The sequence below is a fragment of the Lithobates pipiens genome, unplaced genomic scaffold (assembly GCF_037356315.1).
Source record: "Lithobates pipiens isolate NorthernLeopardFrog02 unplaced genomic scaffold, aLitPip1_a1.2 Scaffold_1, whole genome shotgun sequence".
Lineage (NCBI taxonomy): Eukaryota > Metazoa > Chordata > Amphibia > Anura > Ranidae > Lithobates > Lithobates pipiens.
In genome coordinates, this window is record NW_027507685.1 from 149,089,967 (window position 1) to 149,109,319 (window position 19,353).

Genomic DNA, 19,353 nt, shown 5'->3' on the forward strand with positions numbered 1-19,353 from the left:
ATTTATGAAGCAAAGAGTCCCAGATGACAGATATAACATGTCTGCAATGTCTTCCATAAGGTGGAGAGGTCTCCTTCTACAGCAAAGTGAAGAAGAGCCTTCAAGTGAAGATGAAAATGAGCCCTGACACCAGGATGATGAATGACACTTACCAATCAGAGAGGGATTATTCTGATTCTAGTTCACAGCATTCCAAATCTATGAAGATGGATCAGTGCTCGGATGCTTCAGTAGAACTTGATAGGTAAGGTCGATTTACAGCACAGAATATTGGGCATAGTCTGTTCTTATTGGTTTCATTGTCATTTTTTGACATTCTAATGTGTGTAGGAATTGTCATTACTACGTGTTGTTGCCATGGACATGATTCCTATGCTTAAAGCCTGTTTCGTAAAAATCAAAAACATAAAAATCAGCACAAGGGACATAACTTACAGTTAGGCTGGCCATAGATAATATGATTTTCTTTCATTCAACTATGGGCCGAGATTTAAACCATCTTTGACCAGTTTAAAGCTGGACATACATTATACAATTTTCTTGTACAATTTCCTATAGATTTACCTTCAACTATGTGGTGCAAGGGCTAGCTTGATTGCATACAAACTACAAGTCAGATAGAAAAAGGAAGAAATGGGTGGGATTATGACGGTGCTTTAAGAATGAAGAGATTATTTAATGTAAAAATAGAAAAAGATTTTATTAATTGTAGTAATAAAAAGCAAGAGGAAATGAGATCAAAATTTTGAAATCACAATTGACAATATTGATATATTCAAATACATTACAAATAATCACAGTCCGTCAATTAATTCAAATAAAAGAATTCTTGGCTATTCTGATGGAATCCCGACATGTTTCGCCTGCACTGAGGCTTCTTCAGGGGAGCCAATAATTGACAAGAGATATTTTAAAATAAGAGAAGGAGAAATTCACAATCTCCAGCCGAAAGTCCCGCCCACTACGATGCAATGAAGACCCCTTAGAAGCATGGAGAGCAGACCAGTCCCGGAATCCCCAGAAGGTGGCTAAATAATATAGTGTTGTGTATATCTCAGCGAGGGAGCTATTGAAAACAAATACGCATGTTCCCAAAGGAGTGTGGTGTCAAGGTTTCGACCATGCGCAGAAAAAAAGCAGTGTTACGCTGGGTTCAATGTAAGCTCACACTGATTGAAGATTTAGATAGTGGACTACAATACACGAATAAGTTAGCCGACATATGTGGAACCTTCACGAAGGAAAGTGCACGCTGTGTGGTCTGACAGGACTGACGTCAGTCCTGTCAGACCACACAGCGTGCACATTCCTTCGTGAAGGTTCCACATATGTCGGCTAACTTATTCGTGTATTGTAGTCCACTATCTAAATCTTCAATCAGTGTGAGCTTACATTGAACCCAGCGTAACACTGCTTTTTTTCTGCGCATGGTCGAAACCTTGACACCACACTCCTTTGGGAACATGCGTATTTGTTTTCAATAGCTCCCTCGCTGAGATATACACAACACTATATTATTTAGCCACCTTCTGGGGATTCCGGGACTGGTCTGCTCTCCATGCTTCTAAGGGGTCTTCATTGCATCGTAGTGGGCGGGACTTTCGGCTGGAGATTGTGAATTTCTCCTTCTCTTATTTTAAAATATCTCTTGTCAATTATTGGCTCCCCTGAAGAAGCCTCAGTGCAGGCGAAACATGTCGGGATTTCATCAGAATAGCCAAGAATTCTTTTATTTGAATTAATTGACGGACTGTGATTATTTGTAATGTATTTGAATATATCAATATTGTCAATTGTGATTTCAAAATTTTGATCTCATTTCCTCTTGCTTTTTATTACTACAATTAATAAAATCTTTTTCTATTTTTACATTAAATAATCTCTTCATTCTAAAAGCACCGTCATAATCCCACCCATTTCTTCCTTTTTCTATCTGACATAATTGGGATGAGGTGCGCAGTTTAACTCTAGCCCGACCTGGTTCTCTCTTTCTCACAAACTACAAGTGTTTAGGTTTGACCTTATATTATATGGTTTTGGTAAGTCTAAACGAAAATTGTACAAGAAAATTGTGTAACGTATGGGCAGTTTTAGTATGATTTTCCTTCTTTTATCAGAAATTATCCTCTGTCCTTCCCCTTGACTCGACTTTGCTCGCCCTTTCCTGTCAGCACTGCCATTTATAGAAGCTATGTTTCAGCCTCTGTGAATGACACAGGACAGAGGTTTAACTAAAACCTTCAGGGCCATGATGCAAGAAACCATGAAGGGCCCCCCTGGCCCCTGACCGGGGCCCTTCCCACTGATGCCGGGTCTCTTTACTCCCATCATGGGATCCTTTTTTTACGGTCCTGCAGCGGGCCACCCTACTGCCATCCTGGGGTCCCCCCAAGAGGCAAGATGCCAGAGCCTAGTCACAAGTACATCCTGTGCAATCCTGATAGTTCCGCAAATGGTGTCAGTAGGTTTTTAGTTTTGTCGTTTTCTTTTTTACAATTTTTTTTTTTTGTTGCATTTTTTAGGGCCCCTGTAAGGTGCTTTGGTTAAATATAAGGGGTCTGGACTGATGTCTCACTTTTGAGAAAGGGACTGAGGGCAAATTCATCAATCCCTTTCATAGAATGAAAAGGAACAGCTCTATAAAGAGCTTCCAGTTCATTCATAAACTGAGGGATAGTAAACAAAGTTTACTGTCCCTCAGCTGTGAATGTGTAGAAACAAAACAATAAAAAAAACAAGATCTAAAAGAGAGTCAGTGATCGGTACCAATTGCTGACTCAGTTCATTAATACAAGGAAGGGGCTGGTAAATGATACATTTACCGGCCCCTTCCACACTCTTCATGCGGACAGATTCCCAGCAACAGCCGGCAGCTGTGTGTGTGTGTGTGTGGGGGGGGGGGGGGGGGGGGGTGGTGGCAGGGGGGCACACAGGGGCTTGGAGGCAGCAAGACAAGGAAAGGGAGGTGGTGGGAGTGGCATGTGGAGAAACTGATGCCCTCCATTTCCTTCCTGCAGTCATTGATTGGATAGGGGAGAGAGGGGAGAGAGAGAGGAGGAGAAACGGGCATTTAGCGGCTACATGGAGGGATCGGTTCCTTTAAATTTCGCCACCCTCCTGTCCATGGCTTAAATAAATTGTAAACCACTGACCTGGAACAAATATGCAGATCAGTATTCTGATTTACAGCCACCCATTCCATGTTTGTTCCAGAGGCACGTCTCAAAGTGTTTAAGCCGGAGACAGCCTGGCAACTAGCTTTTTTCAAATGATCAGCAATGATATCCCAGATGCTTCTGTCTATACAAGTTTCTTTTTTATTACCAATAATGTAATAATTGTGAAACTCAAATTGTAGAAGGAATGGGACAGAGCACAGAGCTGGGACTCTGGCCGGCAAATGACTCCCCAAGGGACACAAAGCCAGCAGATGACTCAGTCCACTGTGCTCACCCTAGAAATGAAATATTACTTTGTGCAAGCAGACATTTTAAAGCTCATACCATTTTTATTAAGCAATGCTTCATTCAACCTGCACAGTCTCAAGAGGCAGGATTTCCCTTCTAGCTCTCTACAAAAACACTCCTATGACCTCATATATGAAACATGTTTGAGGTAGGATCTCCATAGTCTTCTCTCCCAGCTCCCAGCTTTAAGAAGCTTTCAGACTGGATTATCTGAAGATAACTAAATTCTTCCTTAGCGCCAAGGATGGCTAATAATAAGCTCAATATGAAGGCTTTAATCAGCTCCTGCAGAAAACGGCTACATTGTGTCAATGGCTTTCTGTGTCATTTTCCACAGTGGAATATAGCCCAGTAATGTGATTCATGATACAGGGGGATTTGGCTTATCCATGATCTGTTTCCACACATAAATTCAGCTTTCAGACTCAGCTCCCGTCTTGTGTTTCTTTTTAGACGAGAAAAAGTTGCATCTCACGGAAAATCAAACCCGCATGGTGCCACTAGTCCCCGCCAGGTTATAATGAGAGAAAACGAAAGCAGCAGTATCAGCCAAGATAGGATGAAGATGGATGCGGAGGCACAGAAAAAGGATAGAGACGTTCCAATGAAGGTGACTTTGTACTGAGATGAAACACACAAGTCTCATTAATATATGTATGAACACATAGACTCTAGGCAAGTTTTAGAGTTACAAATGTACCAGGCTTCTCTTGCTGCAGGCCAAGTGGAACTATATTGTCTCTCTTCATAGACTTCACTGAGCTGTATTGGCAGCACCGATGCTTGTGGAAATAGTGTCGTGTGTTATAGTTGGACCCAGGCTGGTGTAAGCGCTGGGATAGGAAAGTACATTTGCTGAGTAGAGATACATATGCTGGGTTTCCAGTTTTTGATGGAATTGGGTTTTAGAGCAGATATAAAGCTAACTCAAGAAAAATACTGATCCAAAGGGGAGGCAGAATGTGTGGGATGGTGCGGCTGAAAAACGAATCATCGAGAAAAAGCAGATCCCATGGTGTGTTCCCGGTCATTTGACGTTAACCACTTGCCTACCGGGCACTTATACCCCCTTCCTGCCCAGGCCAATTTTCACCTTTCAGCGCTCTCACACTTTGAATGACAATTGCACAGTCATGCAACACTGTACCCATATGACATTTTTATCATTTTTTTATCATAAATAGAGCTTTCTTTTGGTAGTATTTAATCACCACAGTTTTTTTATGTTTTGCTAAACAAAAAAAAAAAGACCAAATATAAAAAAATAAAAATGACGTAAAACTTTGCAAACAGGTCATTTTTCTCCTTCACTGATGTGCGCTGATGAGGCTTCACTGATGCCCACTAATAGGCAGCACTGATAGGTGCCACGGTGGGCGGCACTGATGGGCACTGATTTTCAGCACTAATGGGGTTGATCTGAAAATCAGGACAATGATAATCCGTGCCCTGATTATCAGTGCAGATATCCCTTTCGTACTAGCTGGTTACCAGATCTCTCCTCTCCTGAAGATGTGACAGCGTGAGGAAAAGAATACCGATAACCGGTAAGTGTGTTTACATCATGATCAGCTGTTATTGGACACAGCTGATCATGTGGTAAAGAGTCGCCCTGATTGGCTCTTTACCCTGATCTGTGAACAGCTGTGTCCAAAGGAAACAGCAAACACAGAGCATGCCGCAGCAGGCGCAGCTCTGGGAGGATGTTAATACACATCCTCCCAAAACTGGACAACTGCAATGTAGCCGTCATTTGGCTATAGCTAGATTGGCAAGTGGTTATTGCTGGCTGTAATGGACCTCCGTCCTCAACAGGAGTATATCCGGCATAAATGCTTCCTCTGTCCACATGATCCAAAACCCTTTAGCCCACCCAGTCACTAGCCGCAAGTCAGTGTAGAGTGGAAAACATCAGACTCTTTATTGAAACACATGTACAAAAAGATATAAAACTCAGGGGACAATTACCCTCCCCTTTGGAATTCAGGGCGGGGTAAACTGTCCAATCAGCAAGTAGAGCTGTTGGGTGTATTCCCCCCCCCCCCCCATAGTATACTTTTCTTCCAAGGCAGACAGGCACAATAAAACAATGGAATACAACCACACCCCAAACAATCCCAGCAAAGTCCACAACAGCATGGGACAACACACAATATATACATATCTACAATATTCCAGTGTGGCTGTACAGCGAGTCTGACTAGCACAGATCATATTGGGGTTATTGGTCACTCTGTGCCCCTAATGGACACAGGGTGATTTAAACATAGGAGGGGTCGGGGGAGCTGGACACAGAGTTTCCAGAGCTCTACAAGGCAAGCTGAGTTCCACAAGCCCCCCACCCAAAGTGACTCCCGTCGCACATCTCCCCTTTCGGCAGGAGACTAACACAGGAGGAGACCCCAGATGGGTTCACTCCGAAATTAGTCAGTAATTCCAGTCCCTCAATGCTGGTATCCCCACAGTACCCCAAATAAAATTTTTCCCAAATATAGCATTACTCACCCAGCCAACCTCTGCCTCTCTCAGATAACATACCTGCCGCTAGGTGTGAACTGGCCCTTCTCCCTGGAGACCTTTCAGCCGCTGGAGAGAAGACACAGTGACTGGGCTCACTCTATCATGCTGTCAGGGATTTGGTCTGACTGCCCAGCATCCCTGGGGCATACAAGTAGAGACTGAAGTCCCATCCACTTTTGGTGGGGGAAAATCCACCAGTGCTTGCAAAGCATGGCTGACATCCTCCTGTCTCAGAGCTGCGCCATTTTCTGAGGTTGTGTCAGTGCAGACCGAAGTCCCATCCACTACCACAGGAACTCCCTCTTCTGTTAGTTGAGGGCAGAGGCCAGCAGCACTCTGCTCTGTTGCCAGCTCTTCTACTGGGTTGGTGTCATAATTCTGGGGTGCCATCTGCTGCTGGGAAGGGAAGCCGGCTGCTCAATCTCCCTTACCCTCATCTGGCTGCTGGGACGAAATGTCTCTGGTACTGTCTACCAGGTGCATGAATCTTTGCTGGGAGGAAAGATCACTTCTTCCACCCTGGTCAACTGTTGGGAAGGGAGGAGGAACACCTCCTCTCCCTTCTCCCCCTGGATCTTAATCTGCTGCTGGGAAGCGACCATCACCTTCTCACCTTGGGCCTCCGGAACTGCCGCAGGTGTGGGGCAGAGGTCTTGGACCTTCTATCCAGTTGCCAGCGCTTCAGCTGCAGAAGTTTCTGGTAATTCCACAGATGCTGCTGGCAGAAAATCTCATGTCTCTGTCAATATTGTGGGAGAAAGCCCGACTGGCTCTTCTCTCAGGGAGGCTAAAGCTGCTCTTGGTGCTGGGCAGAGGTCAGCAGAGCTCCGCCCTGTTGTCAGACAGCAATCTATGGATTTTCCACTGCCGATTCTCTGGCATGCTGCTGAACGTGTTCTAGCAGTTTTCTGTATGCCCTTTCCAGATGCTGTTCCTTCCTCAGCAAATAGTCCAGATCAGGTTTAAGCTCTGAGACCCCTGCAAGACCAAGCATAGCCTCTCTGTAGTCTCGCAGGTCCTCAAGGGTAGGTTTCCCTTCATTGCCAAACACAAAACAATCTGTAAGGCTCTCATACAGAAATCCAGGGCCACCAAAGTCATATCCCTCTGGAGAGCATTCTGTTGTCTCCCCTAAATATTCCTGCTCTGGGTGCCATTGCAGAGCCCGAAACCAATTGTCCAGCTCTATCTCCTGCTGGACCAGCCTGTCCAACTCAATCACCCATTGCTGCTGGGGCCGCTCTCCCAGGAATGCCATCTGTAACTCCCATTGTTCACTGGCCTGTTGCTCTGGAGTTGGAAAGCACTTGCCCTGTTGCATACCAGCGACCTGGAGGGCTCTAATCCAGAGTCCTACCCGAATCTGAGCTCCAGGTATTCATCCGCAGACACAGTCCTGAAATATGCTGAAAGAACAATCCGCAGCAGCCCTGGGAAGTCTGATGCCAGATCCATATCTTCGCTGGTGTTTTCAAAGTCTGCTATCCCGATCTTGGATCCAGGTGGAGGTTAGGACGTGTTCAGAGCCAGGAAGCACGCTGCCAACCAGATGTAATGGACCTCCGTCATCAACAGGACTATGTCTGCCATAAATGCTTCCTCTGTCTGATACCACACAACTCAAGACCCTTTAGCCCACCCAGCCGCTAGCCGTAAATCAGTGTAGAGTGAAAAAAATCTGACTCTTTAATGAAACACATTTACAAAAAGATAGACAACTTAGGGGACACTTACAATACACAAGTAAATGCGCAAAAACAGGGTCAAAGACTTTTCCCAATGTCCACCAGTCTCTCACCAATTGAAACAAAAAATCCAATTATATGAATGAGAGTGCATAGTATGTTAAGATCCGTATGATTATAAATATAAAAGCTACTGTCCAGTAGAACAAAGGAAAGCATTTAAAACCAGGAGCTCCATATCCAGGGCTGCCATCAGTGAAGGACAGAAACCATGTTCCAAAGTCTGTGAAAAAAAGCAAAGGAAGAGGCGCCTCTGGGTGTAGAGATAACATACTCTTTAATAATAAAAACGTATTTAATACAGGCAACTCACATTTTGGATATGATGTATGAACATTCAGTCACTTTAAAAGCTGAGCATGGATGTGGTCATCTGATAGTCCATCAAGCTGAGGCGCTGTAGCCGCCAGCGGCCAGGAAGTGGCAAAGACACCGGCAGTGGAGCGCAGTTCAAAGCAGAATGAAGTCTGGAGCGCCGGCGAGGAGAGATGACATCATGAGGTGGGTGCGTCTGGTTTCGTGAGCATACAGGCTGAGATCGTTTGACAGCCGCACTCCTTCATCAAGCAAGTAGGACAACTAAAAAGGCTAATATATATAGGCCATGCACAGAAGGAGGGGGAGGAGGCACTTAAAATGCAGGTGCAGAGGATTACAAATCTTAGTTGCAAATAAATAAATAAAATAATAAAGATGATGAATGTAAAAATAAAATTGAAAATCAAATAAATATAACAATGATACTGCAAACATTCAAGACTCATGGATAAATACAGAGACAGCAATAGATAAATGATATGCATACTATATCATACATAAATTAAAGCTAGACTGACATTATATGGAGAAAAGGGAGGGAGAAAAAAGGAACAATATAAAAATAACTGGCATGAGGAATAAAAACTAGTTGTATAAAAATCATGATGTATTAAGAAGTTACTACTGATGCAAAAATATAAATATGTATATAAGTTAAAAAATGTACACATATAAACATATATGTACATATGCACATGAACATATAGAAACTATAAAGTATGTACGAGGCGCATGGCTACACAGAGGTGGATGCATCTAAAGCTCTGTGCATATATATATACACATAAAAACATGTGCATGCGCCTTGAGTTAGTTACTATTTTAAATCTTAGGGAGAAGGAACGCACATTAAACACATGCGCGCACATATACACACGCAATATATGCGCTCACATACCCATGCATATACATGCGCACACACGCATGCACCACATGACAACAATGCACAACAATGTTTTCATAGCTATTTATAAGAGGAGAAATGCATATTGTACTACACATATATTGGTTACGCACATGCGCGCGTATATACATACGCGCGCACATAGTCAAAGGTTACTGCAAGCTCTAAAAAGGGGAGGGGAGTTTATGGGCGGAATAGAACTGGGGGGAAGAGGTGAGGATAAAAAAAAACTCTCCAAGAGGAGAGGGCACATTAGATAACAGTAGAAATTTCAATACTCTCATTGATGCCACCATGGGAAAGTACATCTAGGAGTATATATCCAGTACATTTCACGTGCACAGAGCTTTTTAAATCTCTCTGCTGCAGGAGGGGCTCCGGAGATCTGCTCAATCACCCAAACTTAAAGGCAGGGCTGGTAAAATAATTTTTAAATGGGGATCCTGCTGAAGGATATTCCAATGTTTTGATAGTATTCCTTCCATCTTTCTGTGTTTAGAGTGAAAGGTTGTAACAAATCTCACAGTACCAACCTTGGGATCATGGCCAGATTTTTGTGGTTTTCCCCGAAGGTATGATTCATAAGCCTCATCAGGCCTTCAGGGTATTGTTTATCCAGAAATGTATTTTTGAGATGGGTACTCAATTCAATGTAGTCAGACTCTTTGGTACAGTTTTGCCTAAGCTGGCAAAACTGACCTTTTGGGATATTTTTTTATCCAGTTCGGATGGTGGCAACTTCTAAAGTGCAGATAGGAATTTCCCACTGTAGGTTTGGTATAGTTTTTGGCACAAATCTGTTGACCATCGTGACTTAACTCTAAGTCTAGAAAAGCCATGGTAGAAGGGTGGGTTACAAACGTAAAGGACAATCCATAGGTATTGTTATAATGTTGGACGAATTGAGGAATCAAGTCTGGAGAACAATCCCAGATGACAATGACATCATCAATATACCTCCCAAAGAAAACTAAATTGGCTGCAAAAGGGTTATCTTTATAAATATGATTATTTTCCCAAAAACCCATTGCAAGGTTTGCGTATGAAGGGGCAAAGTTGGCCCCCATTGCAGTACCTATAGCTGCTGATAGAAATCATCATCAAATGTAAAATAATTGTGTGTCAGGCAGAATTCTGTAGCTTTTATAATGAAGTCCACCTGACATGGATTGATTAATGGGTCTAGGAGCAAAAATTGTTCCAATACCATTAATCCAAAAGTATGTGGAATTGAAGTGTACAATGAGCACACATTCAGTGAGAGCCAGACATAAGTTGGTTCCCAACTGTAAGGCTGCACAAATTCAAGTAAATGTTCCTTTTTCTCCCTCCCTTTTCTCCATTTCATGTCAGTTTAACTTTAATTTATTTATGATATAGTGTGCATATCATTTATCTATTGCTTTCTCTGTAATTACCCATGAGTCTTGAATGTTTACGGTATCATTGTTATATTTGATTTTCAATTGTATTTTTATCATCATCATCTTTATTATTTTATTTATTTTATTTTTTATTTTTTTGCAGCTAAGATTTGTAATCCTCTGCACCTGCATTTTAAGTGCCTCCTCCTGTGCATGGCCTATATATCAGTCTTTGTACAGTGGGGATCGAAAGTTTGGGCATCCCAGGTAAAAATGTGTATTAATGTGCATAACGAAGTCAAGGAAAGATAGAAAAATCTCCAAATGGCATCAAATTACAGATTAGACGTTCTTATAATATGTAAAAAAAAAGTTTGATTTTATTTCCATCATTTACACTTTCAAAATTACAGAAAACAAAAAAAATGGCATCTGCAAAAGTGTGGGCACCCTGCAGAGTTAATATCTTGTACTACCCCCTTTGGCAAGTATCACAGCTTGTAAACGCTTTTTGTAGCCAGCCAAGAGTCTTTCAATTCTTATTTCAGGTATCTTTGCCCATTCTTCCTTACAAAAGTGTTCCAGTTCTTTGAGATTTCTGGGCTGTCTGTCACGCACTGCTCTTTTAAGGTCTATCCATAGATTTTCAATAATGTTGAGGTCAGGAGATTGTGAAGGCCATGGCAAAACCTTCAGTTTACGCCTCTTGATGTAATCTGCCGTGGATTTTGAGGTGTGTTTAGGATTATTATCCATTTATAGAAGCCATCCTCTCTTTAACTTCAGCTTTTTCACAGATGGCATCAAGTTACCATCCAAAATTTGCTGAAATTTTATTGAATCCATTTTTTCTTCTACTCGTGAAATGTTCCCTGTGCCACTGGCTGCAATACAACCCCAAATCATGATTGATCCACCCCCATGCTTAACAGTTGGACAGAGGCTCTTTTCATAAAATTCTGTGCCCTCTCTTCTCCAAACGTACCTTTGCTCATTCCGGCCAAAAAGTTATATTTTAACCTCATCGGTCCACAGAACTTGCTTCCAAAATGCCTCAGGCTTGTCTATATGTTCATTTGCAAAGTTCAAACGCAGATTTTTGTGGTGAGGACGTAAAAGAGGTTTTCTTCTGATGACTCTTCCATGAAGACCATATTTGTACAAGTATCTATTTATAGTGGAATAGTGTACCACAACTCCAGTGTCTGCCAGATCTTTCTGGATGGATCGTGCAGTCAAACATGGGTTTTGAATTGCTTTTCTCACAATCCTGCGAGCTGTTCTGTCTGATATTTTTCTTGGTCTTCCAGATCTTGCTTTAACTTCCACTGTTCCTGAAGACTGCCATTTCTTAATTACATTCTGAACAGAGGATATTGACATCTGAAAACGCTTTGCCATCTTCTTATAGCCTTCTCCAGCTTTGTGAGCGTCAACTATTTTCAGTTTCCGTTTTCTAGACAACTGCTTAGAAGAACCCATGGTGTTGATTGTTGGGGCAGGGTCAGAGGAGTCTGGCCATTTAAAACCTTTGAGATTGACATTACCTGGTCTTCCCAGACAATGATTGAGAACAATTCATGACACTGGCAGGTCTGAGCTTTGCTAAGGGGGCAGTGCATGCTATAAATTCTGCAGGGTGCGCAAACTTTTGCAGACGCCATTTTTTTGTTTTCTGTAATTTTGAAAGTCTAAATGATGGAAATAAAATCTAACTTTTTTGACATATTATAAGAATGTCTAATCTGTAATTTGATGCCATTTGGAGATTTTTCCATCTTTCCTTGGCTTCGTTATGCACATTAATACATATTTTTACCTGGGGTGCCCAAACTTGTGATCCCCACTGTAGTTGTCTCACTTGCTTGATGAAGGAGCGCGGCTGTCAAACGATCTCAGCCTGTACGCTCACGAAACCGGTCACACTCACCTCATGATGTCAACTCTCTCCGCCTGTGCTCCAGACTTCATTCTGATTTGAACTGCGCTCCATGGCCAGCGTCTGTGCCACTTCCTGGCCGCTAGTGGCTACAACGCCTCAGCTTGACAGACTATCAGATGACCACATCCATGCTCAGCCTTTAAAGTGACTGAATGCTCATACATCACATCCAAAATGTGAGTTGCCTGCATTAAATACGTTTTTATAATTAAAGCGTATGTTATCTCTACACCCAGAGGCGCCTCTTCCTTTGCCTTTTTTAGGGGACAATTACCCCTCCCTTTGGAATTTAGGGCGGGGTAAACTGTCCAATCAGCAAGGAGAGCTGTTGGAGGAATTCCCACCCCCCACAGAGATACACATCCCATAGTATACTTTTCTTCCAAGGCAGACAGGCATAATAAAACAATGGAATACAACCACACCCCAAATCCCAGCAAAGAGTCCACAACAACATGGGGCAACATACAATATATACATATGTACAATATTCCAGTGTGGCTCTACAGCGTGTCTGGCTAGCACAGATCATAGTGGGGTTCTCGATCACCCTGTGTCCCTAATGGACACAAGATAATTTACACATAGCAGGGGATGGGGGAGGTGGACACAGATTTTCCAGTGCTCTCCAAGGTAAGCTTAGTTCCACAAGCCCCCCATCCAAAGTGACTTCCGTCACACTTGCCAGTCAGCCAGTCAGCTGATCAAAAAAAAACAGAATATTTCATCCACACATTCAAAGTGGATAGAGGAATCCTCCTTGCTGTGCTGATGTATTCTGATGGCAGGACTCTTCTGCTACCAGAGTACACTGATCAGCGCTGCAGCCGATTGGCTGCATGCACTGATCGAAAACAAATTTTCCAACATTCTTGTTCGAGAGGAGTTGATCACTAGATTGATTCCTCTCAAACAGCAATGGCCAAAGATGGTTTGGAATTTGACCAGTCCCTGTTGAACCAGCCACATTTTGCTCCCTCTATGGCCAGCTCAGGAAGCTGAATTAGGTCATCTGACCTGCAGCAGCTCTTCTTTGTGGGCACTATCATTTTCATTTGCTTTCATTGTAGTGGTCTCATAACCAGGGACTGTAGTGCTATGTGACCTGCTGTTTACAAGTGTCAGATTACTGTTTCCACTGCCGAACCACCCCCACCCTACATTCATAACGGATCAGTATTTTCCTGAAGCAGACCTAAACTTTAAAATCAGCCCCCATTCAATTCATCAGTGTCTGTATAATTTCTTGGACAAGATTGCACACACTTATATTCAGAAGACTGATTCATGAGGCTCTGATGCTGACCAATATTAAGACACTTTCAACCCCATTTCAGTCAGCCTTGGATTGCTAAAAGGACCAAATGAATAAATGCAAACTACCACTTACAGTTTTTCTCAAGGTGAATTGATCTAAAGCAGTGGTCTCTAAACTTCAGTGGAGGAACTGGATTGCTGGATTTGCTTGCCTTTATCACAGGGGTGTCCAAACTTTTTTCAAAGTGGGCCGGATTTGATGAAGTGAACATGCCTGAGGGCCGACCATTTTGCCTGACATTCTTTGAACCATTGAAAATTCGGTCTAAGTGTGTCCATCCGAGCACTAATACGCGGCCTAACAAGAATTCTCTTGTCTTTGTCACACTCGTTCCCAACACACAGATGAATGCTCTGCACTTTAGGGGGCACCGTTAATTCTTAATGGTACCCCACACATTGGAAAATGTAGGGTGCTTTTGGTGCAGTGCAATAAAAAAAAATAAAAAAAAAGCTCGGGAACTTCTTTCCCTGCATTTTTGTGAGTAGGGAAGTCCATTGAAATTAATGGGCTGCCCTACACACAGTACGCAGCCACACAGATGTTGCATTTACGGGCTTAAAACAGGTGGTGAGGAGGCAACATAATGCCTCTTTACCGCCATTTAAATGCCTCTGCAAAGAGATCTGTGCATGGATTGCTTTTCAGAGGAGCAGGAGTCCTGACTAATATCACACACAAGCCCTACAAAAGCAGTTTTGATGGTATAAGAATGGGGGGAGGGGGGTCCGGATTAAAAGTAACATACACACAGACACAAGCACACAAATGCAGGCACACATACAGACAAATGCACGCCGCACACACATACAGACACATGCATACACATACATACAGACATATATGCACACACATACAGACATACATACAGACACATGTGCACACACACATACATGCATACAGACACATACAGAAATACATACAGACACACATGCACACACATACAGACATACAGACACATGTGCACACACACGTACATACAGACATATATACAGACACACACATACACACACACACACAGACATACATACTGACACATGTGCACACACACATACATACAGACATAAATGCACACACATAAAGACACATGTGCACACACACATACAGACAGACACACGTGCACACACACACACATACACACATACAGACACATGTGCACACATACAGACACATGTGCACACACACACATACATACATACATACACATGTGCACACACACACACACACACATACATACATACATACACATGTGTACACACACATACATACATACACATGTGCACACACACACATACATACATACATACACATGTGCACACACACACACACACACACACACACATACACATGTGCACATACACACGTGCACATACACACACATACAGACACATGTGCACACATACAGACACATGTGCACACACACACATACAGACACATGTGCACACACACACATACAGACACATGTGCACACACACACACACACATACAGACACATGTGCACGCACACACATACAGACACATGTGCACACACACACACATACAGACACATGTGCACACACACACACATACAGACACATGTGCACACACACACATACACATGTGCACACACACACACACATACAGACACATGTGCACACACACACATACAGACACATGTGCACACACACACATACAGACAGATGTGCACACACACATACAGACATGTGCACACACACACACATACAGACACATGTGCACACACACATACTGACACATGTGCACATACACACACACATACAGACACATGCATACACATACATACATACACACACACACACATACAGACATACATGCACACAAATACAGACACATGCATACACATACATACATACACACACACACATGAATAAAGGCCTTTTTAACACTAATCTAGCTTGTAGTACAGTACCTTTGCAGCTTCCTCATTCAGCCGGGTACTGCACTGTAGGGGGAAGCAGAGAGCACAGCACAATCTGCACTTTACTTTCACTTTTGAAGCTCACGGAGCTTCTCACAGTGCCGGGGATCGGCTGATCTGACAGCCCTGATCCCGCAGCACAATAAATTGAGAAAGACCAAGCGGGCCGTTCAAAACCGGGCCGGACTTTGGACATGTCTGCTTTATCAGGTCCTTGGAACACTATTTCTCCCACTGATATGAGGCACTATTTCTTCCACTGACATCAATGATGAGGAACTATTCCTCCACTGACACTAAAGATAGAATATTATTCTTTTCACTGATACCATTTTCTTCTCCTACGGGCCACAGTCCGGCGCCTGCCCCCCCCCCCCCCCCAAAGTCTAAAGGGCAGTAAACCGGCCCTTTGTTTACAAACTTTGGAGACCCCTGATCTACAATGTTGGTGGTAGCATTACCTGATCTATGCGGTTGTTTGTAATTTAAAGCTGGTTAAGAATACCTCAGAACTGTTGCAGATGGTCAACTGTATTTGTCGGAGTAGAACTGGACACTACATTAAATTCAGCTACCATCCAGTGCAGGTGAGGTGGCTGCTATTAGTAGGAGAAGGAATTAGCAACTGCTTTCCAATTCCATATGATTGAGAAGACTTCATTCTATACAGTCAGCTGTTTCTATTGGTTTCTCTGCCTGTCTGTTGCTGAGATCATGGAAACATTTCCCACGGGCCATTTCACACTTATACACATGCAATAACACATGTTTCTGCTGCATGCTTTTATTACCATTTAGATGTGTTTATTATCCTCATTGCTGGTTGTTATCTACATGGTTTTCTGTTCATTCATTATGCAAAATATATTAAAGTCATATCAGAATAGGTATTTTACATGCATATGTGCTATGAACATTCAAAGCTGTATAGTACATGAGTGTTTATGTACATTCATTTTAATGGCTCTGCTTAACGTGTGCAAATGCAGAAAAATACCACATGTCCCATATTTTCTAAGCCACAGTTTATAGCTGTGAGCCAACCATTTAGGAATAAATGGGATTGCCTCTAGAAATACAATTAGGTGCATCAAAATACATATGTTTCGCTGCAGGGAAACAGACAACATGAACAAGCCCTCGTCTAGGAATTTTCTTAGTACATGAAAAACGTTGGATTTCTAATGTTACACATTGAGCATTTCATTGATCATTTATTTTTATTTCTTAAAACTAATGTGACTTTATGTTATGTTTTTGCTTTCTTTTGCTGGGTGACAAAGGCCCCGTTTTTGTCTATGAGAATGATGCAGTCTTTACTGAAGAAGGGGCGAGCCAAAAATTACATGGTCCATGTGCCCTCCCCTCCTTTACTGGAATCCAGGTAATGGGATAAGGAGCAGGAAACTGCAAAATGTTTCTTAAGGCCAAACTCTAGCTCTATTTTGGGTGGGGGGGGGGGGGGGGGGGGGTTATATTAAAGTCTGTGACCCCACTGCATAAACAATTGCACAATCAGTACATTTAGTGGACAAAACTTTATTTTTGGTAAAAAAAAATTATATATATATATATATTAATACATTTGTTACAAAGGATTAAGAACTATTATTAGGAGTAAAAAAAACAACAGTATTACAGAAAAGACATCAAGCATTGACCAAAAATAAATAAATTAAAGAACTCTTCTATAGTCATATACAGTGCCTTGAAAAAGCACTCATACCCCTTGAAATTTTCCACATTTTACCTTACAACCAAAAAACATAAATGTATTTTATTGGGATTTTATGTGATAGACCAACAAAGTGGCACAGTTGTGAAGTGGAAGGAAAATTATAAATGGTTTTCAACATTTTTTACAAATAATATGTGAAAAGTGTGGGGTGCATTTGTATTCAGCCCCCCTGAGTCAATACTTTGTAAAACCACCTTTCGCTGCAATAACAGCTGCAAGTCTTTTTGGGTATGTCTCTACCAGCTTTACACATCTATAGAGTGACATTTTTGCCCATTTGTCTTTGCAAAATAGCTCATGCTCTGTCAGATTGGATGGAGAGCATCTGTGAACAGCAATTTTCAAGTCTTGCCACAGATTCTCAATTGGACGTAGGTCTGGACTTTAGGGTCCGCCGGACAATTCGATCACGTGTGGGCTCCATCGGACCTTTGCTTGCCAAAAATCTGGTGGACTTTAGAAACAGAACATGTTTTAAATTTTTCCACCGGAACTCCGCCGTGTGTATGCTAGTCTGACGGACAAAAACCGACGCTAGGGCAGCTATTTGCTACTGGCTATGAACTTCCTTATTCTAGTCCAGTCGTACGTCATCACGTTCGAATCCGCCGGACTTTGGTGTGATTGTGTGTGGCCAAGTCCATTCATTCGGAAAGACCGTCGGACCTAGTCCCTCAAAGTCCGGTCGTGTGTACGTGGCATTAGGTTCTCTAATAAACCTCCAAGGGCTTCACAGAACAGCTGTATTTATACTGAGATTAAATTACACACAGATGGACTCTATTTACTAATTAGGTGACTTCTGAAGGCAATTGGTTCCACTAGATTTTAATTAGAGGCATCAGAGTAAAGAGGGCTGAATACAAATGCACGCCACACTTTTCACATATTTATTTGTAAAAAATGTTAAAAACCCTTTACCATTGTCCTTCTATTTCACAATTATGTGCCACTTTGTGTTGGTCTATCACATACAATCCCAATAAAATACATTTAAGTTTTTGTAGGTAACATGACAAGATGTGGAAAATTGCAAGGGGTATGAATAATTTTTCAAGGCACTGTAAATGTAAAATAACAAAGGGAATCTGTATGTGGTTCTAATAAACAACATAGAAATCTGTAATTTCTCTTTCGTTCATTGACGGACACAGCTCCAGTAATCTTGACCATTGGGTTATTACGTCACCTTCAGGAAAGGACTAGGCAGAACATGTAATACATGTGAAAAACAACAGAAATTTACAGTTCCGCCCAGGGGGAAGTCCCTCTGGTAATAGCCCCTCAGCCTGCATTCTGCAGCTCAGTTTTTTTCTGCCTAGTGAAGGAGAAGGTCCTAGGCTCCCTGCGGGACCATCGGTCCTGGGAATCTCTGGATTTTTGCCTTTTGTGCAAGAGTTTAAGATCATTTGATCTGCTATCAACAGCCAGCTGGGTGACAGGCTGGATAATCTAGATCCTTGTAGTCTCCGCAGCATGGCCATCGATCGTGTGCAGACCCTAGCTACACGCTGGGTTGGCCACGACATGCCCTTCAGGCTCCAGGGGAGGCGGGTGAGGGCAATGCTCCGGGGCACACATATGACCGGACTACCGATGTCTTTGTCACAATGTGCGGTGGCCAGCAGCCACCCTGTACTGCTCGGGAGTGGGTCTGTGATGGGATGTCCCCAGCTTGTCCGGATGGTAAGCTCTTCCTGCCTCGGCGGGATTAAGCAGCTGGGCATTCCCTGGGAGTTCGATTAGGGGGTCCCTCTCCTCCTTCTCTTCTCTCCCTGTCCCTATTTTACTCCCTCCCTCCCCCCATGGTGGATGCTGCATGGCTGGGCTGCTTAGCGGTGTGTGTACCTGAGCCAGGGGTCCTCCGGGGGGCTTTGACCCTGGCCTGGGGGCTGCGCTGGTTGTCTGTGTCCCTGGGTGTCTGTGGTCTCTCCGCTGGTGTCTGTAGGCTCTGCATGTTCTGTCGCCATAGCGCTGTTCTGGCGCCATTATCTCTGTTCATTCACTGTGTACATTTGCTTGTCAGCCATTTTCTGTGTGTCTCTGTGGAAAGCATGGCCGGAGCCATTTTTCCCAAAGTTCAGGGGCCATTTTCCCTGTG

General features: G+C 42.9%; 1 protein-coding gene across 2 annotated transcripts in view; it reads left to right on the forward strand.

Annotated features, from left to right (window-relative positions):
* LOC143975907 (uncharacterized) overlaps positions 1–19,353 on the forward strand; it is a 217,203-nt gene that overhangs the window by 66,534 nt on the left and 131,316 nt on the right. For both annotated transcript variants that reach the window (XM_077478451.1, XM_077478452.1), the window contains exons 7-9: positions 61–244; positions 3,921–4,077; positions 16,798–16,898. In XM_077478451.1, coding sequence (XP_077334577.1) covers positions 61–244; positions 3,921–4,077; positions 16,798–16,898 — 442 coding nt within the window. The remainder of the gene's footprint in view (positions 1–60; positions 245–3,920; positions 4,078–16,797; positions 16,899–19,353) is intronic.